This window comes from Gossypium hirsutum, chromosome A12, assembly GCF_007990345.1.
Source record: "Gossypium hirsutum isolate 1008001.06 chromosome A12, Gossypium_hirsutum_v2.1, whole genome shotgun sequence".
In the NCBI taxonomy this organism is placed as follows: domain Eukaryota; kingdom Viridiplantae; phylum Streptophyta; class Magnoliopsida; order Malvales; family Malvaceae; genus Gossypium; species Gossypium hirsutum.
In genome coordinates, this window is record NC_053435.1 from 107,252,329 (window position 1) to 107,272,360 (window position 20,032).

General features: G+C 31.9%; 3 protein-coding genes across 7 annotated transcripts; 1 reads left to right on the forward strand and 2 right to left on the reverse strand.

Annotated features, from left to right (window-relative positions):
• Positions 1-3,149: 3,149 nt before the first annotated feature.
• Positions 3,150-8,804, forward strand: LOC107943532 (dnaJ protein ERDJ2A). 5 transcript variants are annotated; one of them, XM_041083693.1, is made up of 11 exons: positions 3,150-3,294; positions 3,796-3,990; positions 4,112-4,207; positions 4,364-4,484; positions 4,598-4,704; positions 4,808-5,025; positions 5,500-5,677; positions 5,781-5,900; positions 6,618-6,704; positions 7,059-7,169; positions 7,745-8,804. In XM_041083693.1, the coding sequence occupies exons 2-11, from the start codon at positions 3,805-3,807 to the stop codon at positions 8,570-8,572; spliced, it is 2,052 nt and encodes a 683-aa protein (XP_040939627.1). In that variant the 5' UTR covers positions 3,150-3,294; positions 3,796-3,804; the 3' UTR covers positions 8,573-8,804. The 5 variants fall into 5 exon arrangements, with proteins under 5 accessions (XP_040939627.1, XP_040939630.1, XP_040939626.1 ...); XM_041083696.1 differs by having other exon boundaries at positions 3,161-3,294; positions 3,799-3,990; XM_041083692.1 differs by having other exon boundaries at positions 3,182-3,294; positions 3,780-3,990.
• A 331-nt stretch (positions 8,805-9,135) lies between these two features.
• Positions 9,136-10,619, reverse strand: LOC107943533 (protein SAR DEFICIENT 4). Its single transcript, XM_016877280.2, has one exon. The coding sequence runs from the start codon at positions 10,246-10,248 to the stop codon at positions 9,259-9,261; it is 990 nt and encodes a 329-aa protein (XP_016732769.1). The 5' UTR covers positions 10,249-10,619; the 3' UTR covers positions 9,136-9,258.
• A 55-nt stretch (positions 10,620-10,674) lies between these two features.
• On the reverse strand, positions 10,675-15,682 carry LOC107943530 (DNA-directed primase/polymerase protein). The gene is given in 15 exon segments (XM_041083697.1): positions 10,675-11,024; positions 11,149-11,405; positions 11,483-11,548; positions 11,763-11,870; positions 12,041-12,185; positions 12,451-12,567; positions 13,196-13,336; positions 13,339-13,404; positions 13,563-13,645; positions 13,808-13,982; positions 14,184-14,235; positions 14,334-14,480; positions 14,612-14,781; positions 14,967-15,112; positions 15,475-15,682. Coding segments are annotated over 15 exon segments (1,839 nt in total). The 5' UTR covers positions 15,557-15,682; the 3' UTR covers positions 10,675-10,940.
• Positions 15,683-20,032: the final 4,350 nt, after the last annotated feature.

Below are 20,032 nucleotides of genomic sequence, written 5' to 3' on the forward strand. Positions count from 1 at the left end.
TTTGACTAATTTTTCTTGAGTTACTTTCAATTGGGTTTAGATTAATTTAAAAAAAAAAAAACTCTATGAAAACATAGCTATCATATGCCCTTTTTTTGTGGAAGTAGGATAAGATGAATGATATGACTAATGTGTATTAAATTAGCATGGATCATGCAACCACAGAAAGTTGTGTGGGTTTGGCAATTGATTTAACAAAGAAGATAGTGAAAGAAAAGACTAGAAAAAGGAAGAAGGGTAGTGTATGTATATCTTTTAAGTTTTGTGGGTTTGGCAGGATGACCTTTAAAAGTGTCACTAGAAAGAAATGGAAGCAAAATATATGATAACATGAATGTAGCATTTACTTGTGCCAAAAAAAATATCAATCTGTCTAGATTTTATGAAAACGATTTTTTTTAATAAATCCAAATAATAGAAATGAATTTGTCAAAAGATCGAAATAAACATACCAAATACCCAAAAAATAAAAAAAAATATTATACCTAAAACATGAAAAACAAAATATAATAATTCACTAAAACATATATTACATAAAAAAAAGAAAAAAATTCGTATGAAGGAGAGACTTCTTTTAATATCATAATGTTATATAACAATTTTAAAATAAAAATAACAAAAAAAAACTTAATTAATCTTTTACACGTACAAAATTCATAATGCTATATTGCTAATTTGAATTGCCAACACACATATCCAATACTTGAAAATTAGTCACTGTATATCAATATAAAATACACGTGACACGTCACAAGTCACTATCTGATTATTCTGTCAGTCGTGTTAATTTTTAATAATATAAGTGAATAATTTTTTTTAAATAATTAATTTAATTTTTAATCTAATAGATAATAATTAATTTATCGTTTTTTAATACAATAACCTTTATATTACTTTTATCAGCTAAAAAAATCCGAATATTTGAAGAGATATACTCGAAAAGTAAATCACATCGAAACATTCTTGGCCTTTGTTTGTGCTTTGTCCATCACGCAATGGAGATTTTCTATTTTTTGTATGAACCAAAAATGGAAATAAATTACCCACCTTTATGGATTTCATCATATACCCAAAACTTTTTACTGTACCAGACCTAGTTGAAGTCTATGTGAAAGCCAATCGAGTAATGATCAATTTGCTAAAAACGAAAAAGACCAATATATATAATATTAATATATGAATTATATTTAAGGTCAAAAAGTGAAGTAATAAGCAAAAAGAATAAATAAATTTTCATATTGAGGAATAAGTTAGGTTACTATCAATAAAATTTTGCCACATCATTAAATTTTAAAGATATAAAATTATTATTATATACTCGTTTATAGAGAAATTATTTTATAGATATTTTTCACAGCATTATTCATGGTCACTTTTCAAATCTTTAATTACATTTCAACAAAATTTTTCATATTATTGACACATAATTTTGATTTTTTTTTTACTCTAAACTCTAAATTTAGAACCCGAACCCTAGATCCAAAACATGAAACCCCAAACCATTAAACTCAAACTTTAAACCTTAAATCCTGAACTTGAGTTTTAAAGTTTAATGTTTGGGGTTCGAACTTAATGTTTGAGATTTTAAATAAAATAATTATCAAAATCATGTATGAATGACATGAAAAAATTACATAAAAATTATTAATACTCTGTCATCTTTAAAACTTAATGATATAATATTATTTTAAATATTTTAATTTTTAGGATCATCCTAATGTAATTTATTTTCTTCATGGAAATAATATGTTGACATATTTTTATATTTGTGGTCATGTTTTTTTTTTCATTTGTTTTCATCTCAAGGGGGTTGCAATGCGTTTTATTTTTAAATAAAAATATTAATTTAAAATAATTTTAATTATATTTTAAAATCGATCCTAAATTTTTGAATAAAGGGTATCCAATTTGTAGCAGAGCAGTTGGGCGAATTTGATATCATCCTCAAATCTTATGTAATGTAATTTAAAATGGTTTCTTTTTTAGGTAAAATGTTGTAATATAATTTTTAAAATTAAAAGTTAAAAAAGAAATTAACAATAATTTTTTTGTAAAAGTTTCGAAAATCTCAAAACTAAAATTTTTATAATATTCATTTTTCTTTAGAATTTTTATTTTTAATTATGTCACATAATATTTGGCATATCGTTTAATGATTAAATTAATAATTTTAGTTATAAAAAATATTTTATTGACATAACATCGATAGATTAAAAATGTAATTAGAATATTTTAAAGTTTGAAAACCAATTTAAAATAAATGCCATGGGTTTGAGATGTTTGGTTTAATTAACTCTTATATATGTTACGGTTGATTCACTTTTTAATTTTTAGACGATGATCAAAATAGATTTTTTTCGAAGTCAATATCACTTAAGTATATATGTTGAGAGTTTAAGAGTACAAAAGCATACAATGTAATTATTAATACGTGGTTGAGCAGTTATAAGTCAAAATCAAATCAAAACAAATTGCAAACAAATAAAGAATTGGACAAAATCCACCTACAGTAACTGTACTATACATGTTAAGATTGAAAATTTACACATGAGATTTACGTATGGTAAGACTTGAATGTATATTTAAATACATAAGTCTTAGCCTTTCCCAACAAAGCTTTGATAGTATTGGCCTTTATCGTTTATATATTATAGTCACAACTATGTTGTCTATCTTATTTGAATCCCTTGGAAATCACCTTAAATTATTATATTATACAATACGAAGGTAAGAGTATTACGGATGGCCTTATATTAAGAATTGAATTACATTTTGTTTTTTTATTTAAAAATTGAGTAAATTAGTACATGTATGTTAGATCAAAAGTAAACTAGTCGTTCTATTAAAAATTTCATTCATTTTTATTATGAAAAACATGTCTATGTACATGTCATGTGTAACTAGTTAGTTATGAATGAAATTTTAACTGAAAGGACTAGTTACTGTTTAATTTAATGCATAATGATTAATTTATTTATTTTTAATAAAGAGACTAAGATACAATCTGAATCCTTATTATAATACACGAGTTACCATAGTACTCTTACCAAAATATAATATTACTCTTACCACTAAGTCACCATGTTTTTTTTTTTTTAATTTTAATATGACAATTAATAACCTTAGTTAATGATTTTTCTCGAAGGCTAAATTGGGAAAACTACAACAAACCCTGCCCAATACAAAAGCCCAAGAACATTACTCTCTCGCACACGTTTTTATATTTTTTTCTCACGCCATCCTACACAAAGTCGGCTCTGAAGCAGATCGCGATCTGAAATTTAATTTCCGAAGGTTAAATAATTTCTTTTATCCCTTTCATTGTTCTTTTAATTTTATGTAAATATGTTGAGATTTTACGGTTTTTTTTTTAAATTTGCAATAACCATGAATGATATATTGCAGCTAGAAATTTTATTCGAATTGTAGCTAATTTCCTCAAAATGCTGTGCCAATTTCAGATTTTAGGGTTCTTTTAGTGTTTCCTTATTGGTTTGAGTTAATTAGCTGCTGGTCGACTTTGGCGGTGCTAGCAGCTCTACCCCATTGGCTTGATTTCTTTTTAGCTACCAGATTTATCAGTTAGTAATTAGGGTTTTTTAGTTTTTTTCTCCAATAATTGGCGAGCTGAATCTATTTTATTAAATTTAAAACGAGACATTTTCGAATTTTTTTGTGTAATTGGTTTTTGCTCTTTTGATAATTTCATTTAAAATTAATTGTCGTAGAAGGAAGTGTAGATTATGCCAGAGTTGCTGACTTTACCAGTAACTGATTAGAATTTGTTTAAGGTAGAAGATCGCCATGGCTGCTTCAGAAGAGAATAGTGCATTGTTTCCGATTTTCATTTTAACAATAATGGCACTGCCTTTGGTGCCGTATACAATACTGAAGTTGTGCCGAGCAGCATCCAAGAAAACAAAGGTAATTCATTGCCAGTGTGCAGAATGCTCTCGCTCGGGGAAGTACCGCAAATCCATATTTAAGCGGGTAAGCTCTTCTGTTGCCACTTCAATTCATTATTCAAAATGTAACTTATGGGGAGTTTCAACTTTTTGTTGGCATTATGGTACATCCTCATATTTGGAATTAATTGGTCTTGTTCTTGCAGATCTCGAACTTCTCAACTTGTAGTAACTTGACTCTGGTGCTGCTCTGGGTCATCATGATATTCTTGGTTTATTACATCAAGAGCATTAGTCAAGAGGTAAATGCAATTAGTACATTATGAGTCATATGTAAGATTCTTTGGCTCTTATCTTGTTGTTAAAGTTCCTTTGGTTGTCTTATGCTTCTGTAATCATTGAGTTTAAATCTCTGTTATGAGTTGCACTTACTGAACTACACTGTTTTCTTTATTCAGATTCAAGTTTTCGAGCCTTTCAGTATACTTGGGTTGCAGCCTGGAGCTACAGATTCTGAAATAAAGAAAGCATATAGGAGACTTTCTGTTCAATACCATCCAGATAAAAATCCAGATCCAGGTTGAAGGTGTTTTAGTTGTGTAGTTATATGAATTCCAATAGATTAGCCAGAAGATAAGGCATTTGAATGATAACATTTATTCATTAATAATTTAATTATATCAATTTTTCAGAGGCTCACAAGTATTTCGTGGAGTACATAGCCAAGGCTTATCAGGCTCTCACAGATCCTATATCCCGTGAAAATTTTGAGAAATATGGACATCCAGATGGAAGACAAGTAATTTATCTTTTAGAATAAGCAGCTATGTATTTTAATTCTAATTATTAAGATAACTAATCCTCTTTAAGAGTTAAGACAATGCCATATCTTTTTGGTGCAGGGTTTTCAAATGGGCATTGCTCTTCCCCAGTTCTTGCTGGACATTGATGGAGCATCTGGGGGCATTCTCTTACTGTGGATTGTTGGTGTTTGTATTCTCTTGCCGTTGGTGATTGCTGTCATATATCTCTCTAGGTCATCAAAGTATACCGGAAACTATGTCATGCATCAAACTCTATCAACTTACTATTATTTCATGAAACCTTCTTTGGCCCCAAGGTACTTTGTCGCAATTAAAAATATTTATGATCACTAATTGCAAACTCTAGTGAATCAATTAGTACAGATGGGGTGGTTACCAAAAAAATGCAGTTAGTGTTAACCATGTCAGCAAGATTTTTTTTGAAGAGTGGGGGCTATAGTTAGGAAATAGTGATATCCCTTCCTCTTTCTTAATTTTTTTAGTTACATAAGCACTTCATTGAAGCTTTCATTATATTCATCTTGAACCTTTTGTTTATGAAGTTATTGGTATATTCAGGGATCTTAAAAAATATGTATCTGACACCATTACTGAGGCTGCTGAATTCCTCCTTGATTTAATGTTAATTTGAAGTCTGATACCTATAGTTTTTAACCTTTTCTGATGTCTAGTTGAATTCCATTTTTAATCCACTCACTGTATGGATTTGTGGAGTTGTTTGTGTAATTCTTTACAAAATGATTTGATAAATTATGGTACCTGGTTTACAGCAAAGTCATGGAAGTCTTCATTAAGGCTGCTGAATATATGGAAATACCAGTTCGTAGGACTGATGATGAACCTCTCCAGAAACTGTTTATGTCAGTTAGGAGTGAGTTGAATCTGGACCTTAAGAACATTAAGCAAGAGCAAGCTAAATTTTGGAAACAGCATCCTGCTATAGTGAAGGTAATTATCTGCTGAGATTTATCGGTATTGAGAAAATCAAATGTAATTATTCTGATTCCTGACTAAGCTACCTATGGTTTCTTTTGTGCCATTTTCTATCTAGACTGAGCTGTTGATTCAGGCACAATTAAGCCGTGAATCAGCTGCCTTATCTCCAGCTCTACTTGGTGATTTCAAGTGCATGCTAGAACTTGCACCTCGACTCCTGGAAGAATTACAGAAGGTCAGATCTAAGCCTTCCTATCATTTCTGTCTGAGTAGACTTCCAGGACTGATTATTATACAGCATCATGTCTTGTGAACATGTTCTAGACCTTCTATACTCTATGTACTTTCTGCAAAACCCAGTTCTCAAATGAAAAGATAAAAGAAGCAGTTTATGCTTCTTCTTGTTACTATGTAGACACAACCATCTCCATGGGTGGATGCTGTGAAAAGCTTTAATAAGAACGTGTAAGATTGTATTTGGCTAATAGAAACTACTGTCTGTTTAGTTAAGTAATTTTCAAGTACACAAGAAATTAATCAAATTGAATAAAGTCATGTGTGGCTATGTGCATGATGACAGTGTTATTTGAAAGGTCAAAACTTGCACTGTCTAGGGATTTTGGATATTTATGACCTTAAGAAAATTCACTGAAATAGAGAGTCAGATGGGCAGATCGATTCTGGCGCGAAGGATCAAATTATAGACAAATGTATAAGCAGCTCTATGAAAAACCACTGCAAACAATTAGTATTACAAGTAATCAAATTTGAGTATGAGTTCGTCTGGAAGATGAAAATAGGCATTCTTACTCATGGTACTAAGTTGTCATGCTTTGGCCTTCTAGCTTGTATTTTGTATGCTTATGACTTTTTCTTTGTTCAGATTGGTCTCAGATATATGTATCTTTCATGTGCAATTTCTCTGCCAGTAATTATGTATCCTCTATTGCAGATGGCACTTATACCTCGTACTGCCCAAGGTCATGGATGGCTGAGACCAGCTGTAGGAGTTGTGGAGCTTTCTCAATGTATCATTCAGGTGCTTATCTTGGGAAATTTTGCTACTGCTTATCATTTTTAGGTCATGCATTAGCCTGTTATTAATTTTCATCTATTAAAATTCTGAGCGCAATATTATAGCTTAAACTATTTTTGAAATAATTAAAGTTGGTCTAAGTATGTCCTCCCCTTTTTGCTTTGAGCAAACATTTCCATTGTCATATTCAAATCTCTTAATTTTCTCAATGTAAGCTCAATTGCAGTGTACCTTCTAAGGTTTTTATTTTTTAATGTACTAGCTCGGAAAAATTAATTTATGAGATAAGCTGCAATTGCCTTATATTTTAGTCCATATTAATGCTTGGAGTTATTTATGTTGATTGATGCAACACAGGCTGTTCCACTCAGTGCAAGAAAGGCAACTGGAGGATCTAGTGAAGGCATTGCATCTTTCTTGCAGCTGCCACATTTTAGTGAGGCTGTTGTAAAAAAGATAGCTCGCAAGGTAAGTCTGAAACTTTTAGCAGGAATGCTACTACTTAACATTTCACCTTCTAGGTCTAGCTGTCAATTGTCAAAGGAGCTAGATCTCAACGAGCTTTCGTGCAGTCTTTTTCTCTATGGTTGAGATATTGTAAATAGATGTTGGACTTGGACTTGGGCAATGTACCCAAAATTTTGATATCAGTTGTGCTCTAGTCTAGGTTTGCCATATGCCATTTTTTTTTGCTAAGCTTTGCCATATATTTCTAGTTTTGCATAAGTTGGATTTACTTAGAGAGAGGTTTGATCTTGTTTTGTATTAGTTGGATTAAGTAGAGTAACCGATCTTCGTGGCTCTTAGAAAGTAGGTTTTAACCCTTGCAAAATGATAAATACATACGAAGATACTACTCATTTTGGGAGCTTCAACTGAATCTTTCCGTAATTAGACATAAATGGGGTATCTGTACGAACAAAATAGAGAGAACTGCTTGAAGGTTTTCTTTCTCTTAGGCCCCTTCCCCGATTTATTTGCATATTTCTTTTTTGTTATTTCCTTTGATCTCATGGTTAGGAGTTGTTTATTCTCTGTTACAGAAGGTAAGAACATTTCAAGACCTTCGAGACATGATTATGGAGGATCGTGCTCAACTTCTAACTCAAGCAGCTGGATTTTCTCCCGCTGAAGTACAAGATGTTGAGATGGTATTGGAAATGATACCTTCCTTAACGGTTGAAGTCACATTTGAGACCGAGGGTGAAGAGGGTATACAAGAGGGTGATGTTGTGACAGTTCAAGCTTGGATAACCCTTGAGCGTGGCAATGGCTTGATTGGTGCTCTTCCCCATGCCCCCTATTTCCCATTCCACAAGGAAGAAAATTTCTGGTTCTTGCTTGCAGATTCTGTCTCAAACAATGTATGGTTTTCCCAAAAGGTGAGCTTCATGGACGAAGCTACAGCAATAACTGCCGCTTCCAAAACAATTCAGGAGACAATGGAGGTTTCTGGAGCAAGTGCCAAGGAGACTAGCGAAGCTGTCAAAAGAACCATAGAGAAGGTTCGAGGTGGTTCCAGATTGGTGATGGGCAGATTCCCCGCCCCAACTGAAGGAAACTACAACTTGACTTCTTACTGCTTATGCGACTCCTGGATAGGTTGCGATAAAAAGACAAACTTGAAGGTTAAAATCGTGAAAAGAACAAGAGCCGGCACTCGGGGTGGTCTCGTATCGGAAGAAGGACCTATTGTGGAGGATGGAATCGAAGAAGAAGAGGAGAATGAAGAGGACTATGACGATTATGAGAGTGAATACAGCGAAGAGGAGGAAGAGGAGAAGGATACGAAAAAGAAGGGCCCTGCTGCTAATGGTGCAGTGCATAATAAAGGCTCAAGCTCTGAAGGTTCAGGCTCAGATGAGGAATGAAAAATAAATTCCAAATTTCATTTAGAAGAATAAAACCCTACTTTTTTTTTCTCTTTCAGAATATCTTTTTAACTTTTTTTTTAAATAGTGATTAAATTAAGGAGGATAAGTTTCAGAGATTCAAAGTAACTATGATACTACAGGGATTAGACACTAGTGTACTATTTTTTAAAAAAATTAGTTGGATGTATCGGATTCGTGTTATTTTTGAGTTTAAAATTTAAGTTTTTCAGATTAGGTGATTATTGATTTCAAGCATTTTTGGGATTGCAATAGCTTCTAGCTTTAGATAATCCAGATTGCTTATCATATCATTTTGAATTTGGAAATGTTTAGATTTAGGTCAATTTGGTTTGGAATTGAAATTATTTATTGGAATTAGACTGAATTAGTTGATTACATCCGTTGGATCAAAAACCGAAAAAATTGGTTCAACTTAAAACTCATTAAACCGAAATTTGATCAATTAAACTGAAAATGAGGGATGTCATCGGTTCAACCGACCTTTATAACAATGATTCGAGGCAATCCAACAAATGCAAATGGCAGATACGAATTAACCCTAAAGCATAAAAGCTGAATTATTTTCATTCATAGCCATCTTAAAACAAAAACAGGTTCCATACCTATCATAACACACAACAACAAAAATCAAACCAAGAGTCCAAAAAAGAAAAACCATGTCTTCAACATTTATTCTTCTCCATACAAGTTTCATACACCAATTGAGCAGCCAACAAATCCACAACACCCGAACCAACAGATTTAAACACAGTAATCTCGTCACAATCCTTCCTCCCAACTTTCTTCCCTTCAATCAACTCCACTAAATTACCCCCAACATCTCCTTTCCCGATCACTCCTCTTTCAAAAGCACCTACCAATTCCCCAGCTTCCACAAGCGCCGCTTCATTATCAACATAAACTCTCCCTCTTTTAATCGCTTCATCATCACATTCTTTCATGGTTTCCCTAAACGAGCCCACTAAATCCAAATGAGCTCCATGTTTCAACCCCTCACCTTTAACAAGCGGCGTTTCAGAATTCGTAGCACAACTAATAATATCACCTAACGGAACGATTTCATCTAACGATTCATCGGTTTCGAAACTAACCCCTTTGAATTCGTTGCTTTTTTGTAGAGTTCCGGCTAAATCGATGGCTTTTTTGATCGTTCTGTTCCAAATTATCACTTTTTGTAAACTGGGGTTTGATGATAAATGGGCTTTGATCAAATGAGGTGCTAAAGCACCTGCACCGATCATGATGAGGATTTTGCTGTTTTTTTTGGCTAATATTTTGGAAGCTAAGCCTGAAACGGAAGCTGTTCTGTGAAGGGTTAAAAGGGTTCCGTCCATTGAAGCTAAAGGTTGGCCGGTGGTGGAGGAGAAGAGGACGTAATTAGCGTGGATGCCGGGTAAGTTGATGGTGGAGTTTTGAGGGAAATGGGTGACGAGCTTAACACCTATATAAGGAAGAGATGGCGCTGAAGACCAGGAAGGCATGAGGAGGAGAGAGGAGGAAGGTGAAAGAGAGTAGTGTTGGCGGATTGGGGTGTTGATGGCGGAGGAGACGGTGGGGAGAGAAGAATGGAAGTGTTGGATTAAGGTGCTGTGGGAAAGGATTGAGTGAAGAGAATCGGAGGAAATAAAGATTGGGTTAGGATTCGATGCCATTAGTGAAAGCTTTGGTGAAGGATGGAAATTGGGGGAAGAGAGGAAGACCAGAGAGTGGTTGAAACTTGGGAAAAGCCCACCTTGAGAATAGACGGCCAAGACTTGTCGATTTAAAAGGGAAAATGATGTTGAGACGTGTCAGGTGTATAAGACTGGTGGAACCCAGAATGCAATTCGGTTCAGAATCGCGGGTTGGCCGGTTTGGTTCTAATTCACCAAATTTAGATTGTCAGTGTGCGAATTGAGTATATTTTTTAGCCTTTTTCTCGAGTTATTTCATTTTAGGTGATTTTGGGCTGTTTGATTAAATTATATTCAAATTAAGATTAACTAATCTACTTAATATATCTTTATAAATATATATATACACTACCTTAAAAACAAAATCCACCCTGCAATTATTTTTTTTACTTTCAAAATAAATAATTTCACTTAAATAATGGGCATCAACTTATCTAGTTCATAAATATCTCACTTCCAACATAATTTTACAAATATCAAAGGGAAAAGAAAACTTTTCTTAGTCTTACGACTCTACCTCTTATGGATGGTGTTATAACTATCTAAATATGTATGTACAACTACAATTTACAATCAATTTGGTAAAATTCGAGCTATTTTATATTATATTTATTCGTATTCGATGTGATAGACATGAATATTTTATCAACTATTTATTTTTAATTCTTGAATTAACCAGAGTGCGTAAGTTCAACCTGTGTTGCAGTCCTTTCCGCTGCCATCCACCACTCATCATCTTCATCATTCATATTCTCCTGATGGTAAAGTGATTTTAGGAAAAATTAGTAAATAACATTGATTCATTATAATAAGGTAAGATCAGCAACATAATCATCATAAAGAAGAGTTGAAAGTTTAGTTTGTATCAAGTAAGCTAACCGTGTCATCGAGCATTAATCTTTCCGGCTTACTTTCGATATGGTCTGCAACTTTTATAGCTTCAAGCCACCATGAATCTTTTGTACAGTAGTCTAAATCACCTTCGTTACTGTAAAGCAAAACTCTACCTTCGTCGTTGTTGACGTATCGGTATTCAAGATTGTTACTTGTAAACGACCCGTCGTCACTTGAATCAAAGAAAAATGAAGAATCAGGAACGCAATCTGTCGGGATTGGACGTAGGGGAGATCGGTAACCTGCGATCATCGGAAACATTGCAAATTGGCAGTCATGCATAGAGGGGAAACTAATGACAACGAGTAGTTTCTCACACCTTTGCAATCGGGATCGTAACACTTCTGGTAATAAGCTGCCCTTCTCATATCAACAACATACATAACTGAAGCAGTACAACAAAGATGAACTTTGTCACATACACAAATATATCAACTGCAGCATACTTTGGTACTTAACTTTTTAATACTCTACGGGTTTGACGGTACCGAGAACATAAAAGATAAATATGATAACGTATGGCATTGATGAACCTAATAATTATAACTAATATTGACAATTTGGTTCTCATCTTGCAGATTAAAATAAAAGAAGTATACCATGATTGCTCTTATGCTCTCTACCAATTCGTTCACAGTATCGATTTCTCAACATGCTGTAGATGACTAATCCGTATTCAGAGAACCAATACCAGCAGCGTATTTTCCCTATAATCACAGATAATTTAACCGGGGTAATCAGTATTTGATTAGTGAAGGAAAAAAGATTACAAATTTTTTTTGTTAAGCGTTGTGAAATCATGGATTAGATTATCCCCCCAGATTACTGAAGCATGCTTGATTCATTTGCTCTTTAAGTTAAAAGTACATAATACAACCTGGTACATTGCCGGTGGAGGCAATCGATACTATAAATTCATCCAAATAAGGGAAGGGTGACTTTCCCGTTTGGTATGTTGTAGAAACATCACTAATGCCAGTGTTTTCTGGAGCTCTGCAATATCTTCCAAAATTACTAGTTACCTGCATAACAGAAGAATTCGGATGGTGAACAGACAATGTCTCAATACAATAGTAAAATTCTCTTCTATTCAGTAAGAAAGAGGACATAAAAGCTTCTGTATAGTCAAGATGTGAGGGTAAACGCTGATTGCTTTGAAGTTTGGCTTTTCTTTTTAAACCAAAAATATTGGAAGTTGCAAGTAAATTAATGTAAAACGTATACTAAGACAGAAAAATAAACGACAATGTAGTACAATGATGAAACCCAAGGCAAAGGTCAAATTACCTCTGTCTCAAACTGCAGAGTCTTCACACAATCTAGTTCCATTTTGCAGACCAAAAGCTTCTCACAATCATCATCCATTTTGCAAATCAAGGATGTCATGAACATGTCCTCCTCACCCTGTTTTTCAACGAAATATGTTTATTCAAAATTAATATTAGAAGGCAGCTCTATCTCTTAAACTATAGCAGTTAGCTTCTGATAAGGAAATGAATATTTGGGTTTGCAATTCTTCATGGCGTGTCATCCTACAGCACCAGTGTTCATTCAACATTTCCATGGCTGTAAAATTCTGAACAATGCATATTTTTGCAGCGAACATTAGTTGTTGTTTCTTTTTTGTTGTTCTTTAAGGATAAGCAAGGATAAAAATGGGAATGAGATCACCTTAGTAAACAAAAGCAAGCCCTGGTAAGCCAATGGGACATGCCATCATTAGGAAAATAAGATACAGATTAAGATATTGAGAAAACAAAATATTAATAGTAACTTTTACTTTAAATAACTTTCATACAATTATGATTTATGCCCATTCTACTGGCATGCAAGGATAAATCATGCACTACAGACATATATAAATGGTCACAGAGAAATTTTTTAGAAAGTTTTAACAAATTTGCAAGTACTGTATCTGGAGCATCTTTTCCAACATGCATGAATACACACACAAAAAGCAGCAGAATTCCTTGTCAAGAATTAAAGTCACTGCAATATAAGTTTTAAGATTCAAGCGAGTAAATTAGCATACCATGTCCTTACATTTGAAACGCCCAGTAGGTAAGAGGAAGGAATTCTTTCCTGCCTTAGATGATAGAGCCAGGCGAAAGCAACGATTTCTAGAATAGACAGCAGTGTCCACAAAAAGTTGGTCAGGTGAATCAGAGGTTGAATCTTTTTTACATATAACTTTTCAAATCTTTCATCCCTTTCCTTTGCACTTGCTATGCGTGAGCATATCTGAAAAATGTCAACAACTAGTGATAATGGTTAGCATTTTGATGCATAAGAGTAAAAAGGAAAGAAAATTAACTATAGCAGGTTTCCCCTGATGGTGGCAACAAAACAATGCTATATATAACATTAATTAACACAGTTAATTTTTAAGTAAGGCATACCTCTGCAACAAATGCACCCACATGTGAGTTGTCCTTAAAAGCAGTCTTTGGCATCCGCATGATCAAATGGCGAGAAAACTTCTCTGCATTTGAGTATTTAACAAACCCCGGTATAAAAGCAAATCATTTGTCTTGAAAAATAAATGATTTGATGCACATTTCTATGATGTTCGCTGTTATTATCCGAAGTACAAAGATATCACAAATTCTAAGGGGCACAAATCATAGACACCCCAGAACGGTACCTTCAGTAGAGGAATCAAGCTCCACCACCCAATCCTGATTTCCATTGATAGAGTATTTTTCAAGTAAGGCCTCTAGAATGACAGAAATCAAGAGATCAACCATTTCATTTCCATCCCTTCCCAAATTGTCTCTCTTATTGAACTCCAAATCAAAGTACAAGTGACACGGGAAACCCTAGAAACAATGCAGCCACAATCAATAAAATAATGTCAATGAAAAAAAAGACGAGTCAAACATCTCCTCGTGGTAGTTTCAGGTTTTACTACTCAAGCACAGACAAACTGTATGAATGGAAATTTGCTAGAATGGAAAACCGAAATCATATAATATTACACATGTTCATTCAATTACGGACAGACGTGTAGAGATTTCTACCTCCTGAATCACTTCATAGTGATGGCGAAGTTTTGATTCCATTATTTTGTACCTGGAATGACAGGATAACAAAGCAACAAACGAAGAGTTTAAAAGGATAATTCTCATGAAGCAATCAAATCTGAACAGGCAAGAAAAAACAGTAAAGACCTCTTCCAGAACTCCTCATATGTAGAAGCAAGATATCTTCTTTGTCCACTATAGTGATCTTGATAACTAAAAACATGTGCATTTGCATGTACTTTAGCAAACTTTACTGCTTCATCCTGTCTTGGAAATGTAGCCCATACTTGTGTTCTAAGGAATGAGTAACAAGAGCCAAGTCAATAAATAAAGAATAATAAGAAAAGAGACAACGAATGCTTTCTAGTCAAAATAGTTGATGTAACATGAATCCTAGAAGTGCTGAAATGGAGTCAAACAACTACCTTAAATTCGATTTTTCTTGTTCACTGAGATCAATGTGAATTTCACGTAACAAGCGCAGCAAACTCAATGGTCTTTTTGGAGGAACGCCATGTGGAGACCCATAAAATATAACTGGCGAGAACTGTTTCCCACGGCTAAATCTTCCTGGCTGAACTGCTGTTGAAACGCACTAAAGGAAACATGAAGTTAAGTCAATTTCTACATTAATATAGCAAAGAAAAACCGATTTGGCAACAAACAAGTCTAAGTTAAAGAGACTACCTTTCAGGACTCTGTTTGTCCCAAATACACAAATCTTGCATAACCAGTAAACTATAAGTTTAAACAAAACAAAGCCAATTCAACTTAGAATACCTTCTCGACAGAGAGTTGTGCACTGGTTGCAGTTGCCTTTCTTTGTTCAGATAGGGAAGGCGAACAAGGTGACGCGGAGACCTTTCTGGTTGAATTTCCTTGATTCATCTTGCTTCTACACCCTTTCCTTTCCCTTACAGCAGATTCTAGTTAAAAATAAATCAAGACACTTTATTATTCCCTCTTCTTTAATTTGTACGAACACATTAAAATCACGTAAATTTGCAGTGGACTAAAATCGGTACCAACTCATACACTAATTCGATAACCAATGACGATGAAGATTGCAATATATTGCCCTAACTTGAAACTTTTTTACAAATAAAATTTGAAATTCAATGAAAATACAACGAATCTCTCATAAACGATTTGATAAACTATCACGCTTCATGAAAATCAACGTCGACTATCGGATTTCAAATTTTGCAGTGTAATTCACTTAACAAATATACAAAAAATTGGGGGAAAACACACACACAATATTAAGGAAAAAGGGAGAGGAACTTACGAGGAGGAGAGATGCCACACTTGAAACATTCGAACAATCGATCAACGTCGTCCATTGTGCTCGCATTTCTCTTCTTTCCCATTTCTCTTTCTGTTTGTTTTCCTTTACTTTTTTCCCTCCACTGCTACTAACTCAGCGGGAATTTAATTTTTCAATCTCGCTGCTATTTTTAGTGGAAATCCCTAACGTTCTTTTTATTTTATAGTTTTTTATGAATTTTTTATTGTTTTCCTTCATAAATTTATACCAAATGTTAAGTACATTTAAACTAATGATGAATGTATCACTTAAAGTTTTCAATATATTTTTTTCTAAAATTTCACTTTTATTCTTTCTTTAAAAAGTTAAATTTTCGCTTCACATTTTAAACATAACCGAATTTGAGTAGCGATATTTTAAAAAGAGACAAATTATTATTTTTAACAAAAAAATTAACTAAAATATTAAATTTTTAAACATAACAACCTGCAAAACCTACATCATGTTAATCTTTTTCAAGTTTTATGAATTTTTTTGTTATTTTTTTAATTATAAATATATAGAAATATATGTTTGTTAAAAATTTTAAAATAATATGATGTTTTTTATGGGTTTGGCTCGAGTTCAAGCCTAGAATTATTTTGGAATCTCGTAGACACTTTCAATTTTAGATAATCATGATTTTTTAACTTGCGAACTAAATTCGTTCAAAATACTGTGATTGAAATTATTTTTTGTTTTTCATACCACTAAATATAATTTGACACAGATAATTATTATTCTTTTTTAAGTCGTGATGAATACTTTATTTCTTTCTTGAAATAAGATAATTAAATTTTGGAAAATTCAAATAAATGAATTAATTTTTTAATTTCTCATATTACTTCATTGAGTCGAGCCACTAAGGCTTCAAGTAAATGAGTTTCGTCACTTGTTATTCAAATCGAGTCAGTTCAGGTGGATCAAATGAGCCTTATTTAATATGTAAACCCCATGAGATGTTCTTTGTACCTTGGTCACAAACTTTGAATTGTGACCCGTAACACATATACATGTAGGGGTAAAACTAGGAATTATGTGATGGAGGGCCAAGACAAAACTAAAAAATTTGGGTGGTGGGATACAAAGCTAAAAGATTTGCATTAAAATGTACTTTTTAAGGTTCAAATTTATAATAGTTACATTTGAAACAGCTAAAAATGATTAATAAAAAATTATAATTATAATTTTTTATTAAAATTAGTAATACCAACCCAATAAAAGAGTAGGGAACAATTTTTTAAAATATTATAATCATTGGATTTTAATGGATCAGTATTGTTATTTTTAATAAAAATTTTATAATTTTAAAATTTTCATAACTTTTGTTTATAGTTTTGTAATTTTTAAATAATTTTTAAACTTCAAAAGGGCTTAATTAATTTTTTTTAATTTTTTGTTAAGTCCTTTTTGACCCATTACTTTTATTAGTTTTAAACATTTCTAATTTACTTCCAATAAAAGAGTAAGGGTCAAATTGAATAAATATGTAAATATTAAGGGCTAAATTTTTTATTATAACTTGTATATAAACACCACAATTTAATTGAAAGAGTATTTTGCCCACTCATCTAACATACAAGAGCTAATTTACCTATTTTTTTAATAAAATAACTAAAATGCAATCAATGATATAATATAAGAAGATTTGTGTTACTTTTACCCATAAAACTAAAAAATATTATTTCAGTTTGGGTAATTTTATCCATGAGTTGGGTGGTTTGCTCGAATTGATCCATCTAACCCGATTTTGATCTAACTCAATTTTAAATTAGATTTTTTAATATTTATATTAGATTTAATTGTAAAAATATAAAAATATATGTTTATTAAAAATTAAAATAATATGATGTTTTTTTATGGGTTAGACTTGAGTTCTAGAATTATTTTAGAATCTCATAGACTTAGATAATCATAATTTTTTAACTTGTGAACTAAAACTATTCAAAATACTGTGGTTTAATTTTTTATTTTTCCGTACCATCAAATATAAATTGACACTGATAATTAATGTTTTGTTTAAGTATCGAAGAATACCTTGATTTTTCTTGAAAAAGGATAATCAAAATTTGACAAATTCAAAGAAACAAATTAATTTATTAATTTTCATAAAATAGAGAGTTTAACCTTGTAATTAGACCATAAGAATTTGATTTTATTTTCACGTTCGCAATTAAATAAAATAATTTTAAAAAACCATTTTAATCTTACCTAATCCACTCTTTTTTCCCTCCCTAATCACTAACAATATTTTTATCTTGGAATCTAATGGATCTGAAAATTTATAATATACATAAATATTTGGATTATGTTAATTACCCAATTGTTGTGATGGATCCAATGCTTCTTGTTTAAAGTTTTTTTTAGGCCAAAATCGGATGTTTAATTTAATAATGTTAATGATGCAGGGTAAGTGTGCAGTGCATTCGATCTAGACAGGACCAGTACTGCAATTAGGAACGTATTTATTATTATTTTAAATAATCAAAAGTTGTTTTATATAAAAATTACTCCACAAGTTTGCTTCATACGAAAAATTTAAATTGTTTAAAAAAATAAAAATATAAAGATTAATTTTAACAAATAGAAAATATAGAAAAATTATGTTAAAAAAAGCGATGAACAGATGAAAACAAAAGGAGAAATAGAAAAGAATAGAAAAAAGAAGTTAAAATAACATAAAAGAAAAAAATTAAATTACTCGAAATGAAAAAATATAATGACCGATTGTATAAATTAACCTAAAATTTTTGTTTGAAATGATGATTTAACATGCCATTTCAGCTTACCGTTACATCGTTAATGACAATTAACGACTCAGTGACTAAAATATTACAACGCGATAACGTAAATAAATAAAATATAACTTGAGAATATTTTAATAGTTTACCTTAAAAATAATGTATTTTTAAAAGTGTAAAAGAAAAATAATGTGAAAGTGTTGGCTTTTTGGATGAAATTTGGACAAAAAAATCAAAAAGCTCTCAACCTTTTTTCCTTCAATAATATGATTCCCTGGTCTAATTGTCCTCACACCTTTAAATTTACTAGATTCCAAAGGAGTAGTATGGTTGGTTGAATGGATTAATTACGTTATTTTTTAAAATAAAAAAATTAAAACTCAATCCAAAATATAATAAAAAGATTATGTAATACTTGGTTGCCATTATTGACTACTACACTTATTATTGTCCATCATTCATCAATGTTGAGACGAGGGATTGATTGCGACCCGTTGAAGATTTCTGGAATTGGAGAAAATAAACCATGGACATTTTCGAAAATAATGGGCACTAGTAAATGCCAATTGGGTCAATCAACATCGGTCCTGTTGCTCCTTTTTTAGTGATTATAAAACAAAATTTACATTTTTTTTAGTGTATTCAACAAGTGTTAGAATAATTATTGCATCAATATCGTTTTCGTTATCGAATAAAAAAATTAGAGGAGTTAAGTGATATAGTAAATGTCTCTCTTACTTTAATCATTGGTGTGCAGTTTAATCTTTACATTACGTATAGGATAGCTGTAATAGCCCGATTTTAGGCTTAGTCGGAACAGTGGTTTCGGGACCACAAATCCGACGAAAAAAAAATGTAATGGCTTGAATTTTCAGAGGTGTCGGAACGGTGATTCGAGATCACTAAATTCGACAAATGGGTAGAAAATATTATTAATTTAGTAAGTATAAGTTAAATATGAAGTTAGGAAAATTTTTGAAATAGTGAATAGTGCACTAGAAATAAATATTAAAATAATTAGAATCGAAATGAGGTATCAAGACCTCGGGGATTTTAAACTAAGCCATAAATATTTTTATAAATATTTATGGAGTGTTAAAAAGTTAGTATTAAAGTTTCGTTAAGAAATTTTAAAGTTCCGATAATTAATTGAACAAAAAGGACTAAATTGTAACAAATGCAAAATTTTGGGAAATGATTAAATAGCTTAAATGATAAAAGGAAGAGGGATTAAAAGGCAAATAGACCCAAGGTCTATTTGGGCTGGACGGCAGAGGCATGAAATCAGCAAGAAAGTAAGGAGGATTAAGGGCAAAATTGGAAAATTGCAAATTTTGCTTAATAAAGTTAGGACCCAAGTGGAATTATCCAGATTTCTCTTCATTTTTCTGAATTCTCATCAGCTAAAACACCATGGAAGGGCTTCTTCAAGCTGGTTCTTCATATTTTTATTACAAGTAAGTTCAATTCTTGACTATTTCTTGAAATTTTTGTATTTTTATGACTTTTACAACTAGGCCCACTTGTTAAATCCATTAGTTTTTGATTTTATGAAAGAAGTTGAAAGTTGATATGAATATGTGCTGGAAGTATATGATGATTTAGCATGAAATTAGAGCTTTAAATTGTTCATATGCTGATTTTATTGAAAGAATTGAATAGAAAGTGAATGTTTGGGACCTAATAGTAAAAGAGTTTGAAGATAGAGTTATATGTGGAAATTCTGAATTTCAATAGTTGTGTAACAACTTATAATGTCTAGTAAAGTACTAATTGAGAAAATTAGATTAATTGAGGGG